General features: G+C 41.8%; 1 protein-coding gene across 2 annotated transcripts in view; it reads left to right on the forward strand.

Moving 5' to 3' along the window:
* Positions 1-24,180, forward strand: part of SLC7A2 (solute carrier family 7 member 2) — an 81,339-nt gene that overhangs the window by 24,788 nt on the left and 32,371 nt on the right. For both annotated transcript variants that reach the window (XM_055416495.2, XM_088832697.1), the window contains exons 2-3: positions 20,564-20,954; positions 21,397-21,552. In XM_055416495.2, coding sequence (XP_055272470.2) covers positions 20,579-20,954; positions 21,397-21,552 — 532 coding nt within the window. In that variant the 5' untranslated portion in view covers positions 20,564-20,578. The remainder of the gene's footprint in view (positions 1-20,563; positions 20,955-21,396; positions 21,553-24,180) is intronic.

A 24,180-nucleotide genomic window follows, 5' to 3' on the forward strand; every position in this document is an offset into this window, starting at 1 on the left:
CTATCAAAATCCTAGTCAGACAATGAATGCTCAGAGTGAGGACCGAGAAGGGCACACAGCAGGAAGGTTCATTGTGATGGTAACAGGAATTCGAGGGGCTCAGACTTCAAGGATGGGAGAATAACGTATGAATCTGTGAAAAAGAGCACAGGAACATTTGAGCTGAATCTCTATGAACTATTTAATCAGGAAGGAGAAGAAAAGCAGACCTTGGAGTGGTAGCAGTAGATGACTGAGGGAGAAGGCAGAGGTGCTTTTGTGTTTAGGAGAAAGTTGCCTCTCTGAGAAGAAAGAAGATAGAACAGATACCCAAAAGGGAAGCTGAAGCCCAAATAGGTAAGAAAAACTGCAGCTGCTTTAAACTAGCTCACAAAAGAACAAAAAGTAGCTCACAGTTTTAGACCTGGATGAATTACATCTTGCAATATTAAAATAATTTGTCGATATGAGTCTGGAGTGATCATCTGTCATCTTGGAGGCACCCTGTACTACAAGAAAGGGAACAAAGAAAGGAAAGAACCGGTAACCCTTGTCTTCAAAACAGAGACCAGTGCAGATCCTGGAAACCTACACATCAGGGAGCTGGATACAGTTCATCAGTGAAATTCTAGGACTGTGTGGTGCATTCTTGGAAAAAAATGACCACTTCCCAAAAGGCATTGTGAGTTCACCAAGAACAGTTATGGCTAACAAACTCCATACCCACTTTTTAACATGTTACGAGAATGGTGGATTTTAAAAGTTTAAGCATGATAATTAGCATTTTGGCGAAGCATTTAATATCATGTGTTGTGATAACCTTGGGCTCAGCTGGAGAGAAATTTGGATCTCTAGCTGTTTGCACAGTATACTGACATTGTTGATGAATGGGTCGATAATGGCTTGGAGGGATGTTGGTGGTGGCATGCCATGGTACTGTCCTTCGCCCTGTCACATTTTTATCATTTACTTAGATTAGGATAGAAGTCATGCTGGTTAAATTTTCAGTGACTTGAAGATAGGAAAGATGCCTGATACTCTGATGGATAGATTTGTGTTACATCCCAAATAATATGAAACTTAAAATTCTGAACTGAGGTTTGAAAATAATCAGTGAAACAAAATGGACTCAGGGAGACAGTCTGTGTAGATCTGTCTTTGAGAGAAATAGACCTGAAGGTTTTAGCTGACTACAGACCAAGTATGAGTCATTCATTCAGTGAGCACATGTGTGCTGACGGCTCTCCTCTCTGTATTTCTGTCACTGTGAGTACACTGGGAATGCAGCAAATCAATAAAATGCAGATCTTGCTTTCCAGAAACTTAGTGTAAAGGGATGTATTGGTTTCTGACAATTGCCATTAAAAAGCACTACAAACTGGGTGGCTTAAAATAACCCAAAAAATGGGGATTTCCCTGGTGGTCCAGTGGTTAAGGCTCAGTGATTCCAGTGCAGGGGACCTGGGTTCGATTCCTGGTCAGGGAACTAGATCCTGCATGCTGCAACTAAGACCCAGCACAGCCAAGTTAAAACACAAACAAAAAATAACAGAAAATGTATTGGCTCACATTTCTGGAAACTGAAAGCCCAACTCAAGGTGACAGCAGGGCTGTGCTTCTCTGAAACCTGGAGGGAAGAATCCCTCTTTGCCTCCTGTGGCTTTTGGTGATGGCTGTCAGTCTTTGGTGTGTCTTGGCTTGCAGCTGCATCACTCCAGTTTCTGCCTCGATGATCACATGGCATTCTTCCTGTGCATTTGTGTCTTCACACAGCATTATCTTCTTTTAAGGACACCTCTGATATTGGGTTAAGACTCACCCTAATGACTTCACCTGAATCTGATAACATTAGCGAAGACCTTGTTTGCAAATAGTCACCAAATAAGGTACCAGGGTTTAGGACTTCAACATACCTTGTTTTTTTTTTTGCCTCTTTTTAATAGATTGAGCACAGTTCAACCCATCACAAGGAGTAAAACATATTCATCCAAGCAGTTGCCTAGAATTGTGACGAAGAAAAAGAGCCGCAAAGATGCAGAGTGCTGTGAGCACAAGCGATAGGGTGACCTAGTTTATCTTGGGGGAGGATGTCAGGGAGGACTGAGAGCTCTCTGGGCAAAGAGGAGAAAGAGTAAGTTCATGGAGAGAAGAGGCAGCAATGCAGAAAGCCTAGAGCAGTAAGAGGCACAGCGTTCTGGGGAAATTAAAACCCAGTGCAGAGCAAGGGTGAGAGGAGCAGGTGGGAGATGTGCTGAGAGACACCGAGGGGCCAGGCCCAGAGGAACTCTGGGCATTGTGTTGCCATGTGGAGGTAACTATTAAAACAAGAAGAAGTATGTAGAATGGAGGAAGATAGGAAATGAGACTCTGGGCTTGCTTGACCGAGTGCTTTGTCTTGTCGGGAGGGCCATATTTTAAGTGAGTGTTTATCAGTGTGAGTGTCGTACTTTGAATTAATGTATTTATCCATATAGACAAAATCCCTGGGATGATAGCCATTTGGAGTTAGTTGAACTATAAGACTTTCTACCTTTATTCTTCGGGCAGAGTTAGACCAGTGGGTGAGAGTTACAGGAGGGCTTCATGAAAGGGAGGTCTTCCAGCAGTGAGAGCAGGAGCCTTGAGAGTTATTTGCCCGAGGAGGACAGCCGAGATTCAAGGGGTGCTGGATGAAGGTGAGGAGGAGACTGTTTTCCTCTAAGGTTCCCTGTGCAGGAAGCCAACCTTATCTGAGGATAAGAGGAAACTCAGTGAAGCATCCACTAGGGGCTCAAATGTGATGTTCAGATTTCTAAAGTCCATTTCCTTGTACTTTAAAATTTTAAGAGCATTCAGTTCAGTTCAGTCGCTCAGTCGTGTCCGACTCTTTGCGAACCCATGAATCACAGCACACCAGGCCTCCCTGTCCATCACCAACTCCCGGAGTTCACTCAAACTCGTGTCCATAGGGCTTTAAAATTAAATGTTACTGAAAGATTATTAAATAACTGAATTCATTTAAAATATCTTTGTAACACAGTGCTATATATCCGTTATTTGTTGTTCGGTCGTAAAGTCATGTCCAACTCTGCTACTCCATGGACTGCAGCACACTGCAGCTCCTCTGTCCTGCACTGTCTCCTGGAGTTTGTTCAAGTTCATGTTCATTGAGACAGTGATGATATCTAACCATCTCAGCCTCTGCCTCCTCCTCCTTTTGCTTTCAGTCTTTGCCAGCATCAAGGTCTTTTCCAATTCTAAATGTGTGTGTGTGTATCAATTATATCTCAAAGAAAAATTGGCAAAATTGTTTAAGATGCATTTGCCTTTCCCGACCCTCTGCTATTACTGCAACAGTTATCCTTCAGGCGTGTTCCTTTTTACAGCTGAGTAATATTCCATTGTGCATATGTACCATAACTTCCTTATCCATTTGTCTGCTGATGGACATCTAGGTTGCTTCCATGTCCTAGCTACAAAAGTATATTTAACAGGAATTTCCACATTCACTCGTATCTCTTGAAGGACATCCAACTCACATTCCACATCAGCACTTCTCAAAATCTCTTTCCTTTCCTCCCCACTTTTCCCTTCTGACAGGTGGATTTTCTCTAGGCTGTAGGCTCTTCTCTTACCCCCAGCCCTTTATTACATAGACCAGCCTGCTGCTTAGCTTTAAATTTGCCAAGTATATGGTGGATTTTTTCCTTCCTTGGGTCAAAAGGAAAGCTCAGGAGTGGGCTGCTGCTGCTGCTAAGTCACTTCAGTCGTGTCCGACTCTGTGTGACCCCATAGACGGAAGCCCACCAGGCTCCCCCGTCCCTGGGATTCTCCAGGCAAGAACACTGGAGTGGGTTGCCATTTCCTTCTCCAATGTGTGCAAGTGAAAAGTGAAAGTGAAGTCGCTCAGTCGTGTCCGACCCTTAGCGACCCCACGGACTGCAGCCTACCAGGCTCCTCCATCCATGGGATTTTTTTAGGCAAGAGTACTGGAGTGGCTTGCCATTGCCTTCTCCGCAGGAGTGGGCACAAAAAGCAAAAAAAAAGACCCTTCCTGCTGCCTCTGCAGTAGCTCAGAAGACCCAGGAACTGAACCCTCCCCAGGGGACAAGGGAGCGACCAGAAATAAATCTTGTCACCTGTGTGTAGGCAAGAGGGCAGTGTTCTAGGGGCAGTCGGTGGACAGATTGGCTTACAGTATTCATGTGGAGGGTGGATTAGGGTAAGACGAAGGAAGGTAGGCTGAGAGCAGAGGACTGCTGCTAAGTCACTTCAGTCGTGTCTGATTCTGTGCGACCCCATAGACGGCAGCCAATCAGGCTCCCCCGTCCCAGGGATTCTCCAAGCAAGAACACTGGAGTGGGTTGCCATTTCCTTCTCCAATGTGTGAAAGTGAAAAATGAAAGTGAAGTTGCTCAGTCGTGTCCGACTCTTCGCGACCCCATGGACTGCAGCCTGCCAGGCTCCTCCGTCCATGGAATTTTCCAGGCAAGAGTACTGGAGTGGGTTGCCATTGCCTTCTCCGATAGGAGAGAGGACCTCCTACCTTAACCGGAGGTTTTCTGGAATCTGAGGCTGAGCCGCGTGAGCTTTCTGCTGAGTTCATTTTTCGCTGTCCTGGTCTCCAGCACGATGGGCTTCTTGTCAGTTCCCTTGCTCTGGGTTTTCTTCGCATTCCGCTTCAACCACAGGAGCTTTTGTTGAGTTGGCCTCCTGCTGTGTGTGGCCTCCTCCTTGCAGGAGCCACGCCGAGGTTGTTTCAGCCAGGTTAAACCCAAGTCACGGCACCATAGATGCCTGGCGAGTGCATTCTCCTCGGTTTTTGTCTCATCAAACAAAGATTTGGCATGACGGACATTTTAGCCCTCGTGTCACAGCTCTCGGGTCTTCGACAAACCGTGTCATAGCTCTTAGACAAATCAGTGTTACAGCTCTATTTTATTTAATAGCTAGCAGGAGAATCCAGCCTCGACGTGTGAGGGCATGCCAACCCAAAGACGCGAAGAGAAGAGACTGGAGGAGCATGCCAGCCCGGGGGGGCGGTGGGGAGGGGAGAGAGAGAGAAAGCGAGAGAACGAGAAAGGACCCAGGCTGAGAGCAGAGGACAGAGGGTGGATTTGAAGCCCAGGCTAGAGCATGTGAGTTGGAGAAGCTGGAAGGAGGCTGAGATGATAGATTAGATATAGCAGCTTCAAAGCATTAGAATGCAGCTCATTTAGACCCAGAGGGATGGGGTAGGGAGGGGGGTCAGAGGGGAGGTTCAGGATGGGGGGACACATGTATAGCTGTGGCCGATTCATGTTGATGCATGGCAAAAGCCACCGTAATATTGTAAAGTAATTATCCTCCAATTAAAATAAATAAATTTTTAAAAATTCAGTTCATTCTTCATATTTTATAATTGTTACTTAGGAGTCCACTGATACTTATAAACATTTCCAAGCACATTTTAAAATTACAGACACTAAACTCTCTTTGACCAAAATAATTCATCTGCAGATCTCTGCAAGGCATGGTTTCATTTAAAGTCAGGATTGGGAAATAACAGTGTTATGTTGTTTCTGAAATATTTTTGAAATATTCTCGGACACAGCAGGAATCAGAGCCCCATATCGGCTATTCCTCTCTTTGCATCTTAGTGCGGAATATTCTGAAGGTCAGATGAAACAGCTCTTTGCACAGCAGCAGCAGGAGTGTGAGGCTGAAGGGTGTTTGTTTCTCTTTCTCCTTGTTGCATTCTTCTCATTTTAATACTTCAAGGGCACCATTGCCAGACTGTGGTACAGAGCCATTTTCAAGTTATTTTCCTTTTTAAAATTCATTTGCGTATTCTAAACTTAAGTCTTTGAGGCTTTGAATTCTGATGATGAAGGGCTGGCACTGTTGTAATTACTTTCTCTGAGCACATAATAGAAATGTTTTATTCAGATTTATTAGAAGCCAACACGAACTCCCAAACCTCTCAGCCAATAAGTGTTTCAACCATCTGCCAAGATGCTAAGGATACAAATCTCTGGTGATACATTGTTTCTGTATTTTACAAAGTACAAAATCAGAACATGCTTTTCAAAGTTAAAAATATAGTTTCAAAAACAACTGTTTTTCAAGAATGACTTAAGAACAAAACCATAAAAGATGAGTACACTCAACATGGTATCCATAGAAATTTCTTGAACTTGAATTAAAAACGAATGTGAATTCCGGTTGAATTCCTTCTCTACCACAGTTTGAGGGAAGGAATTTGGGGTAGCATTGAAACAAAAGTAGCTGAGTTCTAACAACTAAATTAGGTTTTTTTTGAGGAGGATGAGGGGTAAGTGAATTGAGAGGAATACTATGGCTGTTTGGAATGAGACCAATTAGAAGAAACCAGAGTGTTCTAAAGGGCTTCTCAGTCCTTTGCCTTCAGACAAAAAGAGCTTTCTTGTACTTTAACACACCTCCTAGCCCATGAATATGCTTCTAGCATTTTTAATCTGAAATTCAGCTACCAATCCAGAAATAAGTCAAAATAAACATGTTGAACAATGGTTCTTAGTTGACAGAAGTGTGGGTTCGTCCAGGTCATCTGGATTTGCTTGGCATCCTTGAGTTGATTCTAATCTGTGTAGACAGTGGATTAAAATTGGAATTAAGGTAATTGTGAGTATTTATTTCTTTTCAAAACATTTTGTTAGTGGTTATTAAACGGTTGTTTTTGAGAAGTAATAATGAATCACCTTCCTGTAAAGATGAGCAGCTGGGATGCCTGGTACTAAAGCTGACAGCCACCATAAAATTCAGTAGCATTTAGGAGGATCACTGAATTGTGGCAGAATTTGATCAACAATAGTCAAAGATTTACAGGCTTAAACATCAGCAATCTAGAGAGCACATTAATTTCGAATACCTTTTTCTGTGAAAACGTCACACCCAGAATTCCTGTGTTTAGTTTTCTGACAGTTCAAAGAGATTGACAGGGATATACATTGTAAACACATATATTTAAAGATACTCTGTTTATTTTTTTGGACTTAGAATGGCAGTGCAAGTTTTAAATGGTGGAAACAAAATAAAACTGTCCATGTATAAAGTTATACCGAAGTCATTCTGACATTATTTGTTCATCCCTTTTTGTGCTATCTTTAAACTACGCACCATGTAAGGTTTAGATTTTGGAGCTTGCAAATAAAATAAGAGCTCAAAGGTCAGTCGCCTAACCTAGAAACTTGTCTTCCCTGTCCCTTACCATTCTCCTTCTTGATGCTTAAGGTGGAGATGCCTTTTCTCCTAATTATAGCCCTTCAACCCAATGCTACTCTTAGTCGTCCACATCTCAAGAAATGCTTTATCCATTCTCCCCGCTCTGGATTTCAAGCTGTCTTTCTCTTCTGGCTCTTTCCCATCGGCATCTAAACAGATTAAATTTCTTTATGAGGATCTTCCTTGATCCCATGGACCCCTCAAGCCATTTGCTTGAAAAATCAGAATTCTTACTGACTATCGCTTTCATCTCCTCACTGCTTATCATTTTGCAGCCCCTGCAACCTGGCTTAACCCCCAGGGCCCACAGAACCCTCACCCGTCAAAGTTGCCAAAGACTTGTTTATCAAGATCATATTCTTTGATTCATTTCAGGCACTGTCTGACACTGATGACCGCTCCTTCCTTCTTGAAAGCTCACTCTTCTTTTAGGTTGAATCTTCTCTGGTTTCTTCAGCCTCTCCTGCCTAGTTTTCTCCGTAAGCAGTGATGGTGGTGGTTCTTTTCTTCCCCTTCCACCCGCCCATTCCTTAAATGTGTGCATCTTTGGTGTTTCACTCCCTTCCCTCTCCTGTACTGTCTCTCCCTGGGTGATACTGTCAGTTTAATTATCATCTCTATGCTGATCTTTCTCAGATCTCCTGTCTTCTGGGCTCTGCTGAGCTTTGCTGAGACCATATGGCAATTCCACACATTCCTTAAAATCATAGTGGTCAGAAAGCACCTCCTTCTGTGCTTATTCATCATTTAAATGAAGGACACACAGACCGTCCAGCAGCTCTGGGTCACAGATCCACATAGTCCCCGGCTCCTGCATCCTCCACCTCCTCAGAGGCTCTGTAAGTCCGTCCATTTCTCTTCGTGATGCTGCCTTTACCCTGGAGCCCGTCATGGACCCTCTTGCCTAGATCATCCCAGCGGCCTGTTTGCCCTTCCCCTCAACTCCAGTTTTGGTCTTGCTCATCCCTTCCCAGTAACACAGTCAGAGCACTAGTTGTGTATCTGACTTAAAGTTCTTCAGTGCTCTTATGGTCAAGTCCAAGCTCCTCGTGTGGCCTGGGGACCGCTCTTCCCCTCTAGCTTCCCCCAGCCCCTGAGCTCTGTGTGTGCATAGCCACTCTGTGTGCTTCTGAATTTGTGTGTGTACAGTCTCTCTCTGTGCCTCTGAATTTTCTGTTCCCTCTGCTCAGAGCACCCAGCATTGCCCCTACTCCCCACCAACCTCCTTCCCACCACATCTTCAGATGGCTCCACCCATCTCATCCTTTCAGAGGTTTCAGGGTAGACACAGCTCTCTCCAGGAAAGCACCTGTGACCACCTGAATCCACCCCCTCCGTGGCCCCCCTCCCCTTGAGCAGCAGCCTTTGCTTCATGATGTTGAACCGGCCACTGTCTGCGCCACCCACTCCACTGTAAGTGCCGTGAGGGGAGGAATTGGCAGCCTGTTCAGGTGGTTTAACAGGATTTGTGGAACTAATAAGATAGCAGAAGAGCTTTTAGGAAATTTTCCTTTTTTTTTTTTAACAAAAAATAACCCCCTAACATCAACATTAAGGAGAGTGAAAAAGTTGACTTAAAACTCAGCATTCAAAAAACTAAGATCATGGCATCTGGTCCCATCACTTCATGGTAAATAGATGGGGAAACAATGAAAGTAGAGACAGACTTCATTTTCTTGGGCTCCAAAATCACTGCAGACTGTGACTGCAGCCATGAAATTAAAAGACACTTGCTCCTTGGAAAAACCTAGACAGTGTACTAAAAAACAGAGACATTACTTTGCCATCAAAGGTCTGTCTAGTCAAAGCTATGGTTTTTCCAGTAGTCATGTGAGTGTTGGACCATAAAGAAGGCTGAGCTCTGAGGAACTGATGCTTTTGAACTGTGGTGTTGAAGAAGACTCTTGAGAGTCCCTTGGACTTCAGGGAGATCAAACCAGTCAGTTCTGAAGGAGATCAGTCCTGAATATTCATTGGAAGGGCTGATGATGAAGCTGAAGCTCCATTATTTTGGCCACCTAATGAGAAGAGCTGACTCATTGGAAAAGACCCTGATGCTGGGAAAGATTGAAGGCAGGAGGAGAAGGGGACAACAGAGAACGAGATGGTTGGTTGGCATCTGACTTGATGCACGTGAGTTTGAGCAAGCTCTGGGAGTTGGTGAAGGACAGAGGAGCCTGGAGTGCTGCAGTCCATGTGGTAGCAAAGAGTTGGACATGACTGAGTGACTGAACAACAGCAGCAACATTAAGGTTTTAAAAGAGAGCTTGGGAGACTTCTGTGGTACAGGAAACTCTAAAATCCTCTTGCGTATGATAAAATATTTCCAGTGCTTCCGTCATTCTTCCTGCCTTTGTTAGGTGAATAATTGCTCTACTTTTATAATTGATAGGTGATCAGAATGTTTTAAACATCTTTGGTAAGTGCTGTAGAGCCCTTGTTTGCTGTCTCTGGGACTTTGACGAGGTGGAGGATGTTTCTCCCTTAGAAGTGGGCATTGGAGAAATAGTGGTAACAGGAACCCAAGTTGGGTGCGTGTCTAAGAATAAGTTGTCTCTGCCTTATATAAAGTCACCTCTTTCAGGTAGAGGCTGTATGTGTCTGTGGGTATGCATAAAGAATGGGCCTAACACACATTAAACTCTATGAGCACCTTATTGGAGAAATATCGAAACAAACATTCCATCAGGACACTGGCTCTGGGAAAGAAGAGGGATTATAGGAAACCCACGGGAAATGGCAGGAGGTAGTAATTTTGAAGAGATGAAATTGGGAGTAGCATTGGTAGAGTCAGTGCAGGTGATACCACCTTGACCTTCATCAGATGCAGACCTTTGTCAGCAAAGTGATGTCTCTGCTTTTGTCTAGGTTGGTCATAGCCTTCCTTCCAAGAAGCAAGTGTCTCTTAATTTCATGGCTGCAGTCATGATCCACAGTGATTTTGGAGCCCAGGAAAATAAAATCTGTCACTGTTTCCACTTTTTCCCCTTCTATTTGCCATGAAGTGATGGGACTGGATGCTATGATCTTAGCTTTTTGAATGTCGCATATCAAGCCACCTTTTTCAGTCTCTCCTTCATCCTTATCAAGAGGCTTTTCAGTTCCTCTTTGCTTTCTGCCATTAGAATGGTATCATCTGCATATCTGTTGTGGTTGATATTTCTTACAGCAGTCTTGATTCTAGCTTGTGATTCATCCAGCCTGGCATTTCACATGATGTGTTCTGCATAGAAGTTAAATAAACAGGGTGACAATGTACAACCTTGTTGTACTCCTTTCCCAATTTTGAACCAGCCTGTTGTTCTGTGTCTGGTTCTGTTGCTTCTTGACCCGCATACAGATTTCTCAGGAGACAGGTAAGGTGGTCTGGTATTCCCATTTCTTGAGAAATTTTCCGAGTTTGTTGTGATCCGCACAGTCAAAGGTTTCATGTAGTCACTGAAGAAGATGTTTTTCTGGAACTCTCGTGCTTTCTCCACAATCCAGCGGATGTTGGCAATTTGATCTCTGATTCTTCTGTCTCTTTGAAACCCAGCTTGTACATCTGGAAGTTTTCAGTTCATGAACTGCTGAAGCTTAGCTTTAAGGCTGTTGAACATAACCTTACTAGCATGTGAAATGAACACAATTGCCGTAGTTTGAACATTCTTTGGCATTGCCCTTCCTTAGGATTGGAATGAAAACTGACCTCTTCTAGTCCTGTGGCTACTGCTGAGTTTTCCAAATTTGCTGATATATTGAGTGTAGCACTTTAACAGCATCATTTTTTGGATTTTAAATAGCTCAGCTGGAATTCTAACAACTCCACTAGCTTTGCTCATAGTAATGCCTCCTAAGGCCCACTTGACCTCACACTCCACAGTGTGTGGCTCTAAGTGAGTGACCACACCATCATGATTCTCTGGATCATTAAGATTTTTTTTGTATAGTTCTTCTGTATATTCTTGTCACCTCTTCTTAATTTCTTCTGCTTCTGTTAGATCCTTGCTGTTTCTATCATTTATCATGCCAATCCTTGCATGATATATTCCCTTGATACCTCCAGTTTTATTGAAGAGATCTCATCTTTCCAGTTCTGTTGTTTTCCTCTATTTCTTTACATTGTTCATTTACGAAGGGCTTTTTCTCTCTCCATGTTATTCTCTGGAACTCTGCCTTCAGTTGGGAATATGTTTTTCTTTTACCCTTGCTTTTCACCTCTCTTCTTCCCTCAGATATTTTTAAACCTCCTCAGACAACCACTTTGCCTTCTTGCGTTTCTTTTTCTTTGGGATGGTGTTTGTCACTGCCTCCTCTACACTGATAGGAATGTCTGTCCTTAGTTCTTCAGGCACTCTGTTTACCAGATCTAATCCTTTGAATCTATTCATCACCTCTACTGTATATTCACAGAAGATTTGATTCAGATCATACCTGAATGGCCTGTAGTGGTTTTCTCTACTTTATAGCTGTTTTTATTAGCACAGTACTTCCTAGAGTAGTGATAGGTGTGAAGTAACTTTGGAAAGGGTATCTCTCCATATTTGCAATGGCATGTTTATGGTGACTGGTCTTAGCCGAGGACACTCCTTCAGTGGCTGCTTGGGGAGTGGGAACAGGTGGTACCCTCTGGCATTTGGAGTGATTTATTAGCCCAAGATTGCTCAGCCTTAATGGGACCTAGCATGTGCCTGGGCCTGCAGCGAGCCACCAAGATCCTTGACTGTGAGCAGGGTGCTGACTGGGTAATACTCTGTTTACTGAGCTGCTGAAGGTTCCCCTCTTCTCCGACCCTAAAGACAAATTTGATCACAATTCTTTAAATTGTGCTGTGCCTATTTCAATGAGACAGCTAGGTAAGCCGCATTCATGAAGTTTGGTGTTTAATAAAGCTAAATGGGTTGACATGTTTTAAAGCACCAGCTGCCTTTACAAACTAGAATTCCCCATCAGCTGTTTGAGTCTTGAATGTCTTTAGCAAGATGCTTGTCTGGATCTGGATTCTGTGTCAGAAGTTTTGACACAGTTTCACTTCTGGGTGTTACTGCTTTGCTGTGAAGGGAGGAAGCATGAGTGTTACGGCTGTAGCGGTGGAGACTGTGTAGTAGCCTCACTGTGTCCTTTGCTTGTGCGTACCTGTCTCTAGCAAAGCTAGTGCAGTTGATGGGATTCCAGCGGAGCTGTTTCATATCCAAAAGATAACGCTGTTCTACTGCTGCTCTCAATATGCCAGCAGATTTGAAAAACTCAGCAGTGGCCACAGGACTGGAAAAGGTCAGTTTTCATTACAGTCCCAAAGAAAGGCAATGCCAAAGAATGCTCAAACTACCACACAGTTGTACTCATTTCACATGCTAGCAAGGTATGCTCAAAATCCTTCAAGCTAGACTTCAACAGTATGTGAACTGAGAACTTCTAGATGTTCAAGCTGGATCTAAAAAAGGCAGAGGAACCAGAGGTCAAATTGCCAACATCCATTGGATCATAGAAAAAGAAAAGTAATTTTAATTCCAGAGAAACATCTACTTCTGCTTCATTGATGATGCTGAAGCATTTGACTGTGTGGATCACAACAAACTGGAAAATTCTTAAAGAGTTGGGAATACCAGACCACCTTACCCTGCCTGCTTACAAATCTGTATGCAAGTCAAGAAGCAACAGTTAGAACCAGATGTGGAACAGTGGACTGGTTCAAAATTGGGAAAGGAATATGTCAAGGCTGTGTATTGTCACCCTGCTTATTTAACTTCTATGCAAAATACATCATGCGAAAAGTCAGGATGGATGAATCACAAGCTGGAATCAAGATTGCTGGGAGAAATATCAATAACCTCAGATAACAGATGACACCACCCTTATGGCAGAAAGCGAAGAGGAGCTAAAGAGCCTCTTGATGAAAGTGAAAGAAGAGAGTGAAAAAGCTGGCTTAAAGGTCAACATTCAAAAAACTAAGATCCTGGCATCCGTTCCCATCACTTCATGGCAAATAGATGGGGAAACAATGGAAACAGTGACAGATTTTATTTTCTTGGACTCCAAAATCACTGTGGACGGTGACTGCAGCCATGAAATTAAAAGACGCTTGCTCCTTGGAAGAAAAGCTATGACAAACCTGACAGTTTATTAAAAAGCAGAGACATTACTTTGCTGAGAAAGATCCATATAGTCAAATCAATAGTTTTTCCAGTAATCACATGTGGATGTGAGAGTTGGACCATAAAGAAGGCTGAGCAATGAAAAATTGATGCTTTTGAATTGTGTTGAAGACTCTTGAGAGTCCCTTGGACTGCAAGGAGATCAAACCAGTCCATCCTAAAGGAAATCAGTTCTGAATATTCATTGGAAGGACTGATGCTGAAGCGGAAACTCCAATATTTAGGCCACCAGATGTGAAGAGCCAACTCATTAGAAAAGACCCTGATACTGGGAAAGATTGAAGGCAAGAGGAGAAGGGAATGACAGAGGACAAGATGGTTGGATGGCATCACCAGTTCAATGGAGATGAGTTTGAGCAAACTCTCAGAGATGGTGAAGGACAGGGAGCCTGGTGTGCTGTAGTCTGTGGGGTCACAAGGAATCTGACACGACTGAGCAACAGGACAGCAACAACCTATCTGCAGAAAACCTTGGAGGAAGATACTGTTTAGAAATTTTTATTTGGAGAAAAGCTAAGTTCTGCATCTAATTTAAGTGAAAGCATGTTTTCATTTTCCAGAAAAATAAAGATTTTAAGTGAACAGTTACCATTTCTGATTATCTTTACTTTTTAATATTTGACTGAATCAGATCTTAGTTGTGGCATGGGAAATCTTTTGTTGCAGCTTCTGTCTAGTTGTGGCACTCAGGTTTAGTTACCCTGGGGGATGTGGGATCTTAATTCTCCAACCAGGAATCAAACTCAATTCTCCTGCATTGAAAGTTGGACTCTTAACCACTGGATGCCCAGGGAAGTCTGATTATCTTTTATCCTGCATTGTACTTTTGGCGTATCCTTATGAGAAATTAATCTCTTAAAAGTAAGAGAAATGAGAGAAAAATCAGTAATTCCATGGTATTATGTCCGTATCTTTTTTTCCTCTCTCTAACTAAATTATTTAACCTACAGTAAAATTTGAAAATATTTTTTGCACTTTCCGTTCCGTTCCGTCGCTCAGTCGTGTCCGACTCTTTGCGACCCCGTGGACTGTAACCTACCGGGCTTCTCCGTCCATGGGATTCTCCAGGTAAGAATACTGGAGTGGGTTACCGTTTCCTTCTCCAGGGGATCTTCCCGAAAGTTATAGAAATGTAATTGATGTTGAGTTTGGGGATTGCAAACCTAAAAGCTCTAGTTCAGAGACAACACGCACACACAATGGGGCTGAGTTCCCAGGCTTACGTGGTTTAATTCCTTTTTTACTGTCAGGCCAAAAATAGAAAGTACTGACATCTCACCAGGAAACTAGCAACTCAAATGAGGAAGGGAAATTTGGTTCTAATTCGGATGAGCTAATTTGTTGAGGATTTGCTGGAATGCCTGCCCTGCCAGCTTGCCACAGCTACCTTCTCCTGTAAGATTTATTGTCAGGGCCTGCAGTACTGATGCCGAGGATTAAGTTTGAATTGTTAGCCTTTATTTAGAGGAGGAGAGCAAAGATTCGCTTCTGTGCAGCTCAGTGCTACGTCAAACTTTTGGACCAAAGTGAAAATCCAGGATCAACTCTTGACTGAAATTAGCACATTTTTGAAGGATTTCTGTGATTAGTTGAAATGAGGTCTGCTCTATGGCATTGTGATATTATCAGGGTAGGGAATTTACTTAACCTAAAATTCTACATGGTCAAGTTTATAGCCTGGATGGAAGAAGTTTGAGAAATCAGTAAATAATTTAGTTTTATGGCAAGAATTTATAGGGGCTCCACCAGGGGGTTAGATGTCTTGCAACTGTTATGCTTAGGGTTGGGGATGGGGTAGGGACTCAGGAAGGTCTGACTTGTATCCTCAGGCTCATTAAATCCAGAGACGTTACTGCTGCCTAAGCTGTTGCAGAGCCCTCTTAGCCTTTCCGCTGGCTAGTTAAGTTTTCAGATCTCAGTTAGTATGTGCATATTTTATTCCTCAGTAGAGAGGCCACTACTGAGGCCTCATATCATGTACGGATGTGAGAGTTGGACCATAAAGAAGGCTGAGCGCCAAAGAATTGATGCTTTTGAATTATGATGTTGGAGAAGACTCTTGAGAGTCCCTTGGACTGCAAGGAGATCAAACCAGTCAATCCGAAAGGAAATCAACTCTGAATTTGAAAGGACTGTTGCTGAAGCTCTAATACTTTGGCCACCTGATGTGAAGAACTGACTCTTCAGAAAAGACTCTGATGCTGGAAAAGATTGAGGGCAGAAGGAGAAGGGGGCAGCAGAGGATGAGATAGATGGATGGTATTACTGACTCAGTAAACATGAGTTTGAGCAAACTCCAGGAGATAATAAAAGACAGGGAAGCTTGGCATGCTGCAGTCCACGGGGCCACAAAGAGTTGGATGTGGACTTGGCAACTGAACAACAACAGAGAGGCCAGTGTCTCAGAAATTAGTAAAATAAGCAATTATTGAAGAAAAATACATATCTGTTTCTAGTGTCACCAGAATCATTTGTGACCTCATAGAAATGTTGGTTAGGACTTCTGCGTTCTAAGGTTCAGGCCATGGTTATGAGTGTCGTATGGGCCTCTTCCCAAAGTCTAGGATCGTTGTTCTCCACTATATTTTATGTAGGTTTCATACTCAGTACCAATCCTGGTATTAATAGCAATAGCTGACAGTGGGTATGTTGGTTTGGATCATTGTCTGCTCTTGGAAAAAGCGTGTGCCCTCCAGACCAAATAGGATCACCTTCAAAATCCCTGCATATTTTCCCTGCATATCTGTTTGCTGATGAGACAACATACTGGAGCCCAGGCGAGGACAGTAAATGCAGACATGTGTCAAAGAACAAGTATGAGTGGATTTTTTCATCCGTGGAAAAAACCTTCTAGAAATGAGAGTAAGGTTATCATAACCATTTTACAACAGGAATGTATCTTTTAAAATATATTAAGGGAAAGGTATTAAAATTTCAAAAGTAAGTATCAAATTATATTACGTTAGACACAAGTATCTTATTTTTTCTCATTCCTCTGTTGCCACTCTACTTTCTATATCAGCATGTCTCCACAAAAACAGATTTTACAAAATAATTGGATTCTTTTTTTCTTTATTGACTAAGCAGTATATTATACACCTGCTAGGATTTAATAAATGTTTATCTAATAATGATTCATTAAATTGATCCAGTATGGTCTTACATTGGTTTTTTTCCATCTTGTTATATTTCTGCAAAGTTGGTTTTGAGTTAGCTTTTGCAATCAGTATTTTATCAGTCGTGCGTAGTTAAGACTGTTTGCAAAGAACATTGCATAACCTGTCAACTCAGAGAAGAGTTTCTGACGTCTGCATTTCTGTTACTGAAAAGCAAATGAATACTTGACATGTGGCAGCTTTGTTTTATTCCCTCAGGGCAGCATAGAAAAACTGAACATGAAATTGGAAAGAGGCAGTAGCAATCAGATAGATCTTCACTGATTAAAGCTTTATGTCTCTGTAAACAGTTCTGCTTCCCATGTAATCTGGAGTGAGTTAAGTTCAGTTTTATATTGATAAGACGAGGATCATTCAGTTATTCAGTTTGGCAACTTACTGAAAAAAAGTTTTCCCTGTTTTTAGCATTTCAAAGAAAGTTTGTTTATTGGTTGACTTGCTTATTCTTTTTTATTTTTATGTTATTTTGTGTTTAATAGAGTTAGAAGTTTCAAAAACAACACAGTGACCATACTACCGAAGAAGGGATTAAAAATAAATAACAGCTCACCTACAATCCTGTCCTTTTCTTTTTAGTTTTCTTTGCTTCCTTCCAAATTCCTTTGCAGTAGTTTTAAAATTTGTCTTTTATTCATAATATTGGATATTAATCACTTTATTAAGAGAGTGTTTTATTTGTGTGTGTGTTAGTCACTCAGTGATGTCCAGCTCTTTGTGACCCCCTGGACTGTAGCTCACCAGGCTCCTCTGTCCATGGGATTCTCCAGGCAAGAATACTTGAGTGGGTTGCCATTGCCTTCTCCAGGGGATCTTCCCAACGCAGGGATTGAAGCCAGGTCTCCCGCATTGCAGTAAGGATACTGTTTGAGCTGCTTGGGAAGCCCTGTGTTTTATTTAGTTAATGACTAATAGGTATGCCTCATTCTGTATATCAGCTGTTTCCTAATGTTGTGTGAATTGTCCAGTTTTCACATGATCTTAAATCATTACTAAAATTCATCAGTGGGTCCTCATTTCTGAGTACTTTTTAGTTGGCAGTTGTTCTAATTCTTGATCTTTGCGCATCTCTTGTTGTGTAAAAACACTTAAATGGTACCGAAGGTCAGCATTTAGTAAACTTCAGTTCTCCTCCTCCTACCTCAGTTGGCCTTTGTATAACTTCAACTTTTTACTTGATTTTTCTTTAAGCAAGACACTTCTCTCCCTTATCTTCTAGATGTGTTATAATAGAAATAGCTATTTAAGGACTACCTGTGGGTAGAAACTGATACACATTTGACTTATGGAAGTTTGATAGATTTTGACTTTGGAAGTGGAAATATTGGTAAATTGGAGATATCATCTATATTTGCGAATTTTTCAGCAGCTATTTGTGAAATGTCACGCTTGGCACTCCTTCAGGTGTTTTGGAAGATGCTGATGTGTAAAACTTTATTTTTACCTTCAAGGAACTTTTCACTCATTGTTGTTTTTCTCTTTGATTTTTTTCTCTGTATCCTTTGAATCAGCCAGTTTCAACATCAAACTTTCAAACATTGCATTTATATTCATGAATGAATAATGTTGAGTGAGTTAGCTTTTTATACTAGAGTTAGCATGGAACTGGATTACTCACATCCCAGAAATTTGTTCTCTTACAAGCACAAGTCATTGAGATTCAGTATAGAAAACGTGGGGCTTCCCAGGTGGCATAAATGGTAAAGAACCCACTTGCCAGTGCAGGAGACATGAGAGACGTGGGTGTGATCCTTGGGTCAGGAAGACCCCCTGGAGGAGGGCATGGCAACCCACTCCAGTATCTTACCTGGAAAATCCCATGGACAGAGGATCCTGGCGGGCTACGGTCCATAGGGTCACAATGAGTTGGACACGACTGAAGTGATGTAGTAAGCACAAATAGAAAAGGTATTTTATTATTTTTAGTATTTTTAAATGAAATACATTTTAATAATAGTTTTCTTTTATGGAGATTAAGTTGAGGAGTGTTCCAAGGTTTATTTCTTAGGATAGAAAACTCCCAAGTTCCTCAGAGTAGTTGTCACCCTGTGATCTCGTGAGTTTAGGTTATTGACAGTGATTATAATGAGATTGAAGGGATAACATTCAATCTCTGTAGATCATTGTGCAGTGGAATTGGTAAACATGACTCTGAACTTCTAAAAGTTAAATACATTTAATTTTATTGACCGAAAAGCTGCATATACTATTATATTCCCTATTCTTCATTTATTTCCTAGTCTGCTGAGTTATATGTCTTCATAGACAAGGCCATATATGCCTTTTTAATTTTTATATTTCTTTTGCACGTAAGTTGTACATATTCATTGGAGATAAATATTAGCATATTAGCAATATAATACTTATTATATGAAATACATAGAAGTAAATATTAGCCTTCCACCCAAAGATCATTACTGTTAATATTTTGGTATATTGTGCTTCAGACTTTTTACTGTAATATATGTATTTTTCCCCTTACTCAATCCATACTTTGTTTTTCAATGTTAGACTATTGGGGCCTGTAAGGTGTGGGGAGTAAGACTTTATATCTGCCTCATTCATTCCATTTAAAAAAGAACATATCATACTTGGCATGGACTTTGGCTTTATTTATGTACTTAGAAATTGCAAGTGAATATAAATAAACGTGTTTTATTACAAATTCATACTTTAGGCATAATTGAATAGCAGTTTTATTTAAAAATCTCTAACCATGTTTGGGGCTTCCCTGATGGCTCAGTTGGTAAAGAATCTGCCCACGAAGCGGGAGACCTGGGTTCAGTCCCTGGGTTGGGAAGATCCCCTGGAGGAGGGCATGGCAACCGCTACGGAATTCTTGCCTGGAGAATCCCATGGCCAGAGTAGCCTTGTTGGCTACAGTCTGTGGGTTGCAAAGAGTCAGACATGACTGAGCGGCTAAGCACAGCATAGCACACAAGATATTTCGGGGGAAATTTTTTAATTCTAAAAGGTTCAAGTGGCTGTACATTTAAATAGAATGAAATGAAAGCAGAGCTCACAAGTAGTTGATAAAACTGTAGACCACATAATAATGATGATTTTACCTGCTTTTAGGCCTTAGCTGGACTATAAGTCCTGTAAAGTCCTAGAAGCCATTCCGGTGTTCCATACAATTCTAGACATAATCTTAGAGCAATCCCTGGAGTGTAATAAGGCCTAAAAAATGTGAGTTCAAGAAATGATTGAAGAAAAGACAGAGAAACAAAAAGATGAGGTGATTTACCCCTTTGCTTGCTGCAGGGGTAAATGAGATATCTCTTGGAATTTATTTCTATTGACATAGCTTTAAAAATGGCAGCAACAGGGACTTCCCTGGCCCTCCAGTGGTTAGGAATCCATGCTTCTAATGCAGGGAATGTGGGTTCGAATCCTAGTTGGGGAACTAGCATCCCACATGCCAAGCAGCCAAAAACCAAAACAAACAAAAGACACGAAAACAAACAAAAACCTGTGTAAAAGTTTCTATCCCAACATGCTTTAACTAAATTTTCAAATAAAATTATCTATTAAAAAATTGCAATAGCAAACAAAACTGGCAAATCCTTTTAATTACCCAAGGTTCCAGTTCCTTTGCTCCCAAATAAGCCACTTGTGGCAGTCCCTTCTAAAAGGCCACATGAAAGTGCACTCAGAAAATCACAGCTTGGGCTTATTGCTTCCCAGGTGGTGCTAGTGGTAAAGAACCACCAGCCTGCCAATGCAGGAGACTCGGGTTCTATCCCTTCAGAGATGTGGGTTCGATCCGTGGGTTGGGAAGATGCCCTGGAGAAGGAAATGGAATCCCCCTCCAGTATTCTTGCTTGGAGAATCCCATGGACAGAGGAGCCTGGCGGGCTACAGTTCATAGGGTCGCAAGAGTCAGACATGACTGAAGTGACTTAACACAGCATATTTAACCCTCCTGACTGCTCCAGGCCACACCGCCAGCATCAAGTTAAAAGCAATCAGGTGCCACAACTGCCAGGAAGCTGGGCAGGGAACTGGAGAGAGGATTCCAGACCAGCTTTTAACGCCGTCCCTTCTCTTCCTCAGGTTGCCATCTTCAGAATGATTCCCTGCAGAGCAGCACTGTCTTTTGCCCGATGTCTGGTCCGGAGGAAAGTCGTCACTCTGGACAATTTAGAAGATACCAAACTGTGTCGCTGCCTATCCACCATGGACCTCATCGCCCTGGGGGTGGGGAGCACACTGGGTGCTGGGGTCTACGTGCTGGCCGGGGAGGTGGCCAAAGCAGATTCTGGCCCCAGCATCGTGGTCTCCTTTCTCATTGCTGCGCTGGCTTCCGTGATGGCAGGTCTTTGCTACGCGGAATTCGGGGCCCGAGTTCCCAAGACTGGGTCTGCCTACTTGTACACTTACGTTACTGTTGGAGAACTGTGGGCCTTCATCACTGGCTGGAACCTCATTTTATCTTATGTGATAGGTATGTTTCCAGAAACTCAACCTAATTGGTTAGGATGGTAGAAATAGCACTCCTGAGTCAGCGGCCTTAGGGTTCTGTGTAGGGTCTGCTTTAACTAGCGCCTGGGTGATCTGAGTATATCATTTATTCCCTGTGTGTCTCATTTTTCTGATCTCTCAGTGACTCCTAATTGCAAAATTCGGTGATTCTGCTTTTTTCCATGAATATGTCTGTTAGTGAGCTTGAAAATCTGTTTATAAAAGACAACAATTCTTTAATGCCAGTAAAGTTACCTGATTCCACAGTTATGGACTTGAGCATTTGCTTGCTATTGTGAGATAATGTTATATGTGTTGAAAATGTTCAATTCTATCTGAACTAACTCATGTTTATCCTAGAATAGAGGAGTACAAGATGGTATTAATTTTCTCCCACTGACCTTATATATTCTGTGGTTTGGAAGGAACATCAAGTGTTGCAAGGGCGTGGAGTGGCACTTTTGATGAACTTCTTAGCAAGCAGATCGGTCAGTTTTTCCGGACATACTTCAAAATGAATTATACTGGCCTTGCAGAGTATCCAGACTTTTTTGCTGTGTGCCTTATATTACTTCTTGCAGGTAAGAAAACCAGCTACACTTCTCCCTAAGGTGAGCCAGATTAGTTGTCCCAGGAAAATAGATTACTGCTGAATTTTGGACCGAAGTGCCAGGGCTAGGCAAGATATTTACACACAGAAGTTACTGTTGGAGATCTGTGGGCCTCGTCACTACCTAGAATCACATTTTGTCTTATGTGATAGGCATGTTTCAAAAATAAATCTAGGGCCTCCCTGGTGGCTCAGTGGTAAAGAATCCACCTACCAATGAAGGAGACATGGGTTTGATCCCTGGTCTGGGAAGATCCCATATGCCGTAGAACAACTAAGCCCGTTTGCCACAACTTCTAAGCTTGTGCTCCAGAGCCTGGGAGCCAGAGCTCCCAAGACCTCGTGCTCTCGAGCAACAAGGGAAGCCACTGCAATGGAAGCTGGCACACTGCACCTGGAAAGTAGCCCACACTCGCCACAACTAGTGAAAAGCCCATTCAGTGACAAAGACCCAGCACAGCCAGTAAATAAATAAATAAGTAAAATTATATATATATAAAGAAATCTAAATTATACAGAACTGTCGAAATAGTATTGGTACTTCTGAAGTAAATGATACCTGGAAGGCAGTAAATAATCAGATAAGGTACATCAATTTTATAATATGAATTGGGGATTTGCGGAAATGGCCACACAATTTCAAAATAAGGAAGAATGTAAAATCTGGGGCATTATTTCATCTTGTCAGTTACAACTAAAGATGTTTGCAGGCATACTGTTTCTAGAAGAAATTCAGTCTTTCTATTTATGCCTTTGGATATAGACATCTGGTTGAAAAGGGAGCATATTCAAACCACCGGTCATTTTTTTGATGCAGACATTATGTAAACAAACATACTTGATGCTAGAATTTCCCCACTTTCATCAGTTGTATAGCATAGTGGTTTAGAAAGGCAGAGGATTGAGAATCAAGAGTGACCAGGTTTTCAGTTCTGCGCTGCCACTTCTTATCTGTGGAACCTTGGATGACTTAATCTTTCCATGACTTAGTTTGTTCATGAAATGAGGATGTCAGTGTTTATCTTGTGCAGGCTTCTTGCTTGATGCATAGTAAGCACTTAGATGGCAGGCAGTTTCATTTTGTAGACACAGCTCTTCCCTTCCTGATACTTATTTTAATTATTTGAACATTTTCTATTTTGATTGTCATTCTACCTTGTACTCCTGCTAAACCCATCAAACATTGCACTAAGAATAAGGTTCATGTTTGTTTCTACTTTCTGCTTGATATACTCTTGCATTCCTGTCCAACCTTATCTCGAGCTACTTTCTCCCTCTCTTTCTATAATTTTTCCTTATAAAATTATATAATTAAGGAACTTCCCTGGCAGTCCAGTGGTTAAGACTTAGCCTTCCAGTGCAGGGTTTGAGGGTCTGATCCCTGGTCAGGGAAGCTAAGATCCGACATGCCTTATGGCCAAAAAAATAAAACATAAAACAGAAGCAACATTGTAACAAATTCAATGAAGATTTTTAAAAATGGTTCATATCAAAACATATTTTAAAAATTATATAATTAAAAATAGCTTCACCCCTTAAAATGTTAGCCATTAATTTGATGTTTTATGTAGGGACAGGGTTAGTGATATGAACAAAATTTGTAGGTCCTAATTACTTGATATTTTCTTCCTAATGTCAGAAAAAATTGCATCAGTGGTTTTTCCACAGGTGAGATAGGCTTTGTTTGTTTGGTTCGGTTTCTCAACAGCCTAGTAACATCACATTACTTACATCACATTTTATTTAGGGATGGTTTCAGTGACCTTAGATATTCAGCTTTAATCTCTGGATGATGAGAAGCATGTAGCTGTGACATAGTTCCGTCATTAAATTCCGTGGCAAGACTCAGGCCTTGGCTTGTGTCTTACGTCCTGAGTTCATCGAGCATCATGCCTTTCTTTCAGGACAGGCCAAGATTACAGGCTAACTTTGTTCTTAGAAACTTTGAAGACCAAAACCTCCTGCTATAATCTTTATTCATATTGCAATGTCAATTGTCTTATCAACTGAGGCTGTTGTTTTTATTAATGATACGAGGGAAGCATAGGCAGGATTTCAAAAGGTGACTAGTCTACTGGCGGAAGCTCGGGGTTTCAGAATGAGAGCACACTTGGGGTATTGGGAGACAAAACATGGAGGTGGCTTTGTTATTTTCCAAAATCTATAGCAGTATGGTGTGTATTTCCTAATTGTATAGTGTTCCCTAGTCTGACAGACAATTGCAGAGTCAGTCAGTGTACTGAGAGAGTCAGTAATTATACTGACCATACAGTTTTCCTTTATGTTGCTAATACACTTGTATTTTTGTTAAATCTGGGGATGAAATTCAGCGTTCCATCTCTACTTGCATCAGTTCAGTTCAGTCGCTCAGTTGTGTCTGACTCTTTGCGACCCCATGAATCACAGCACACCAGGCCTCCCTGTCCATCACCAACTCCTGGAGTTCACTCAAACTCATGTCCATCGAGTCAGTGATGCCATCCAGCCATCTCATTCTCTGTCGTCCCCTTCTCCTCCTGCCCCCAATCCCTCCCAGCAGCATAGTCTTTTCCAGTATAATTTTGCTCATTTGACATGGGTGGTATACATACAAGTAAAT

This window comes from Moschus berezovskii, chromosome 26, assembly GCF_049115385.1.
Source record: "Moschus berezovskii isolate FMDL1 chromosome 26, NW_MosBer_1.0, whole genome shotgun sequence".
Taxonomy (NCBI): Eukaryota; Metazoa; Chordata; class Mammalia; order Artiodactyla; family Moschidae; genus Moschus; species Moschus berezovskii.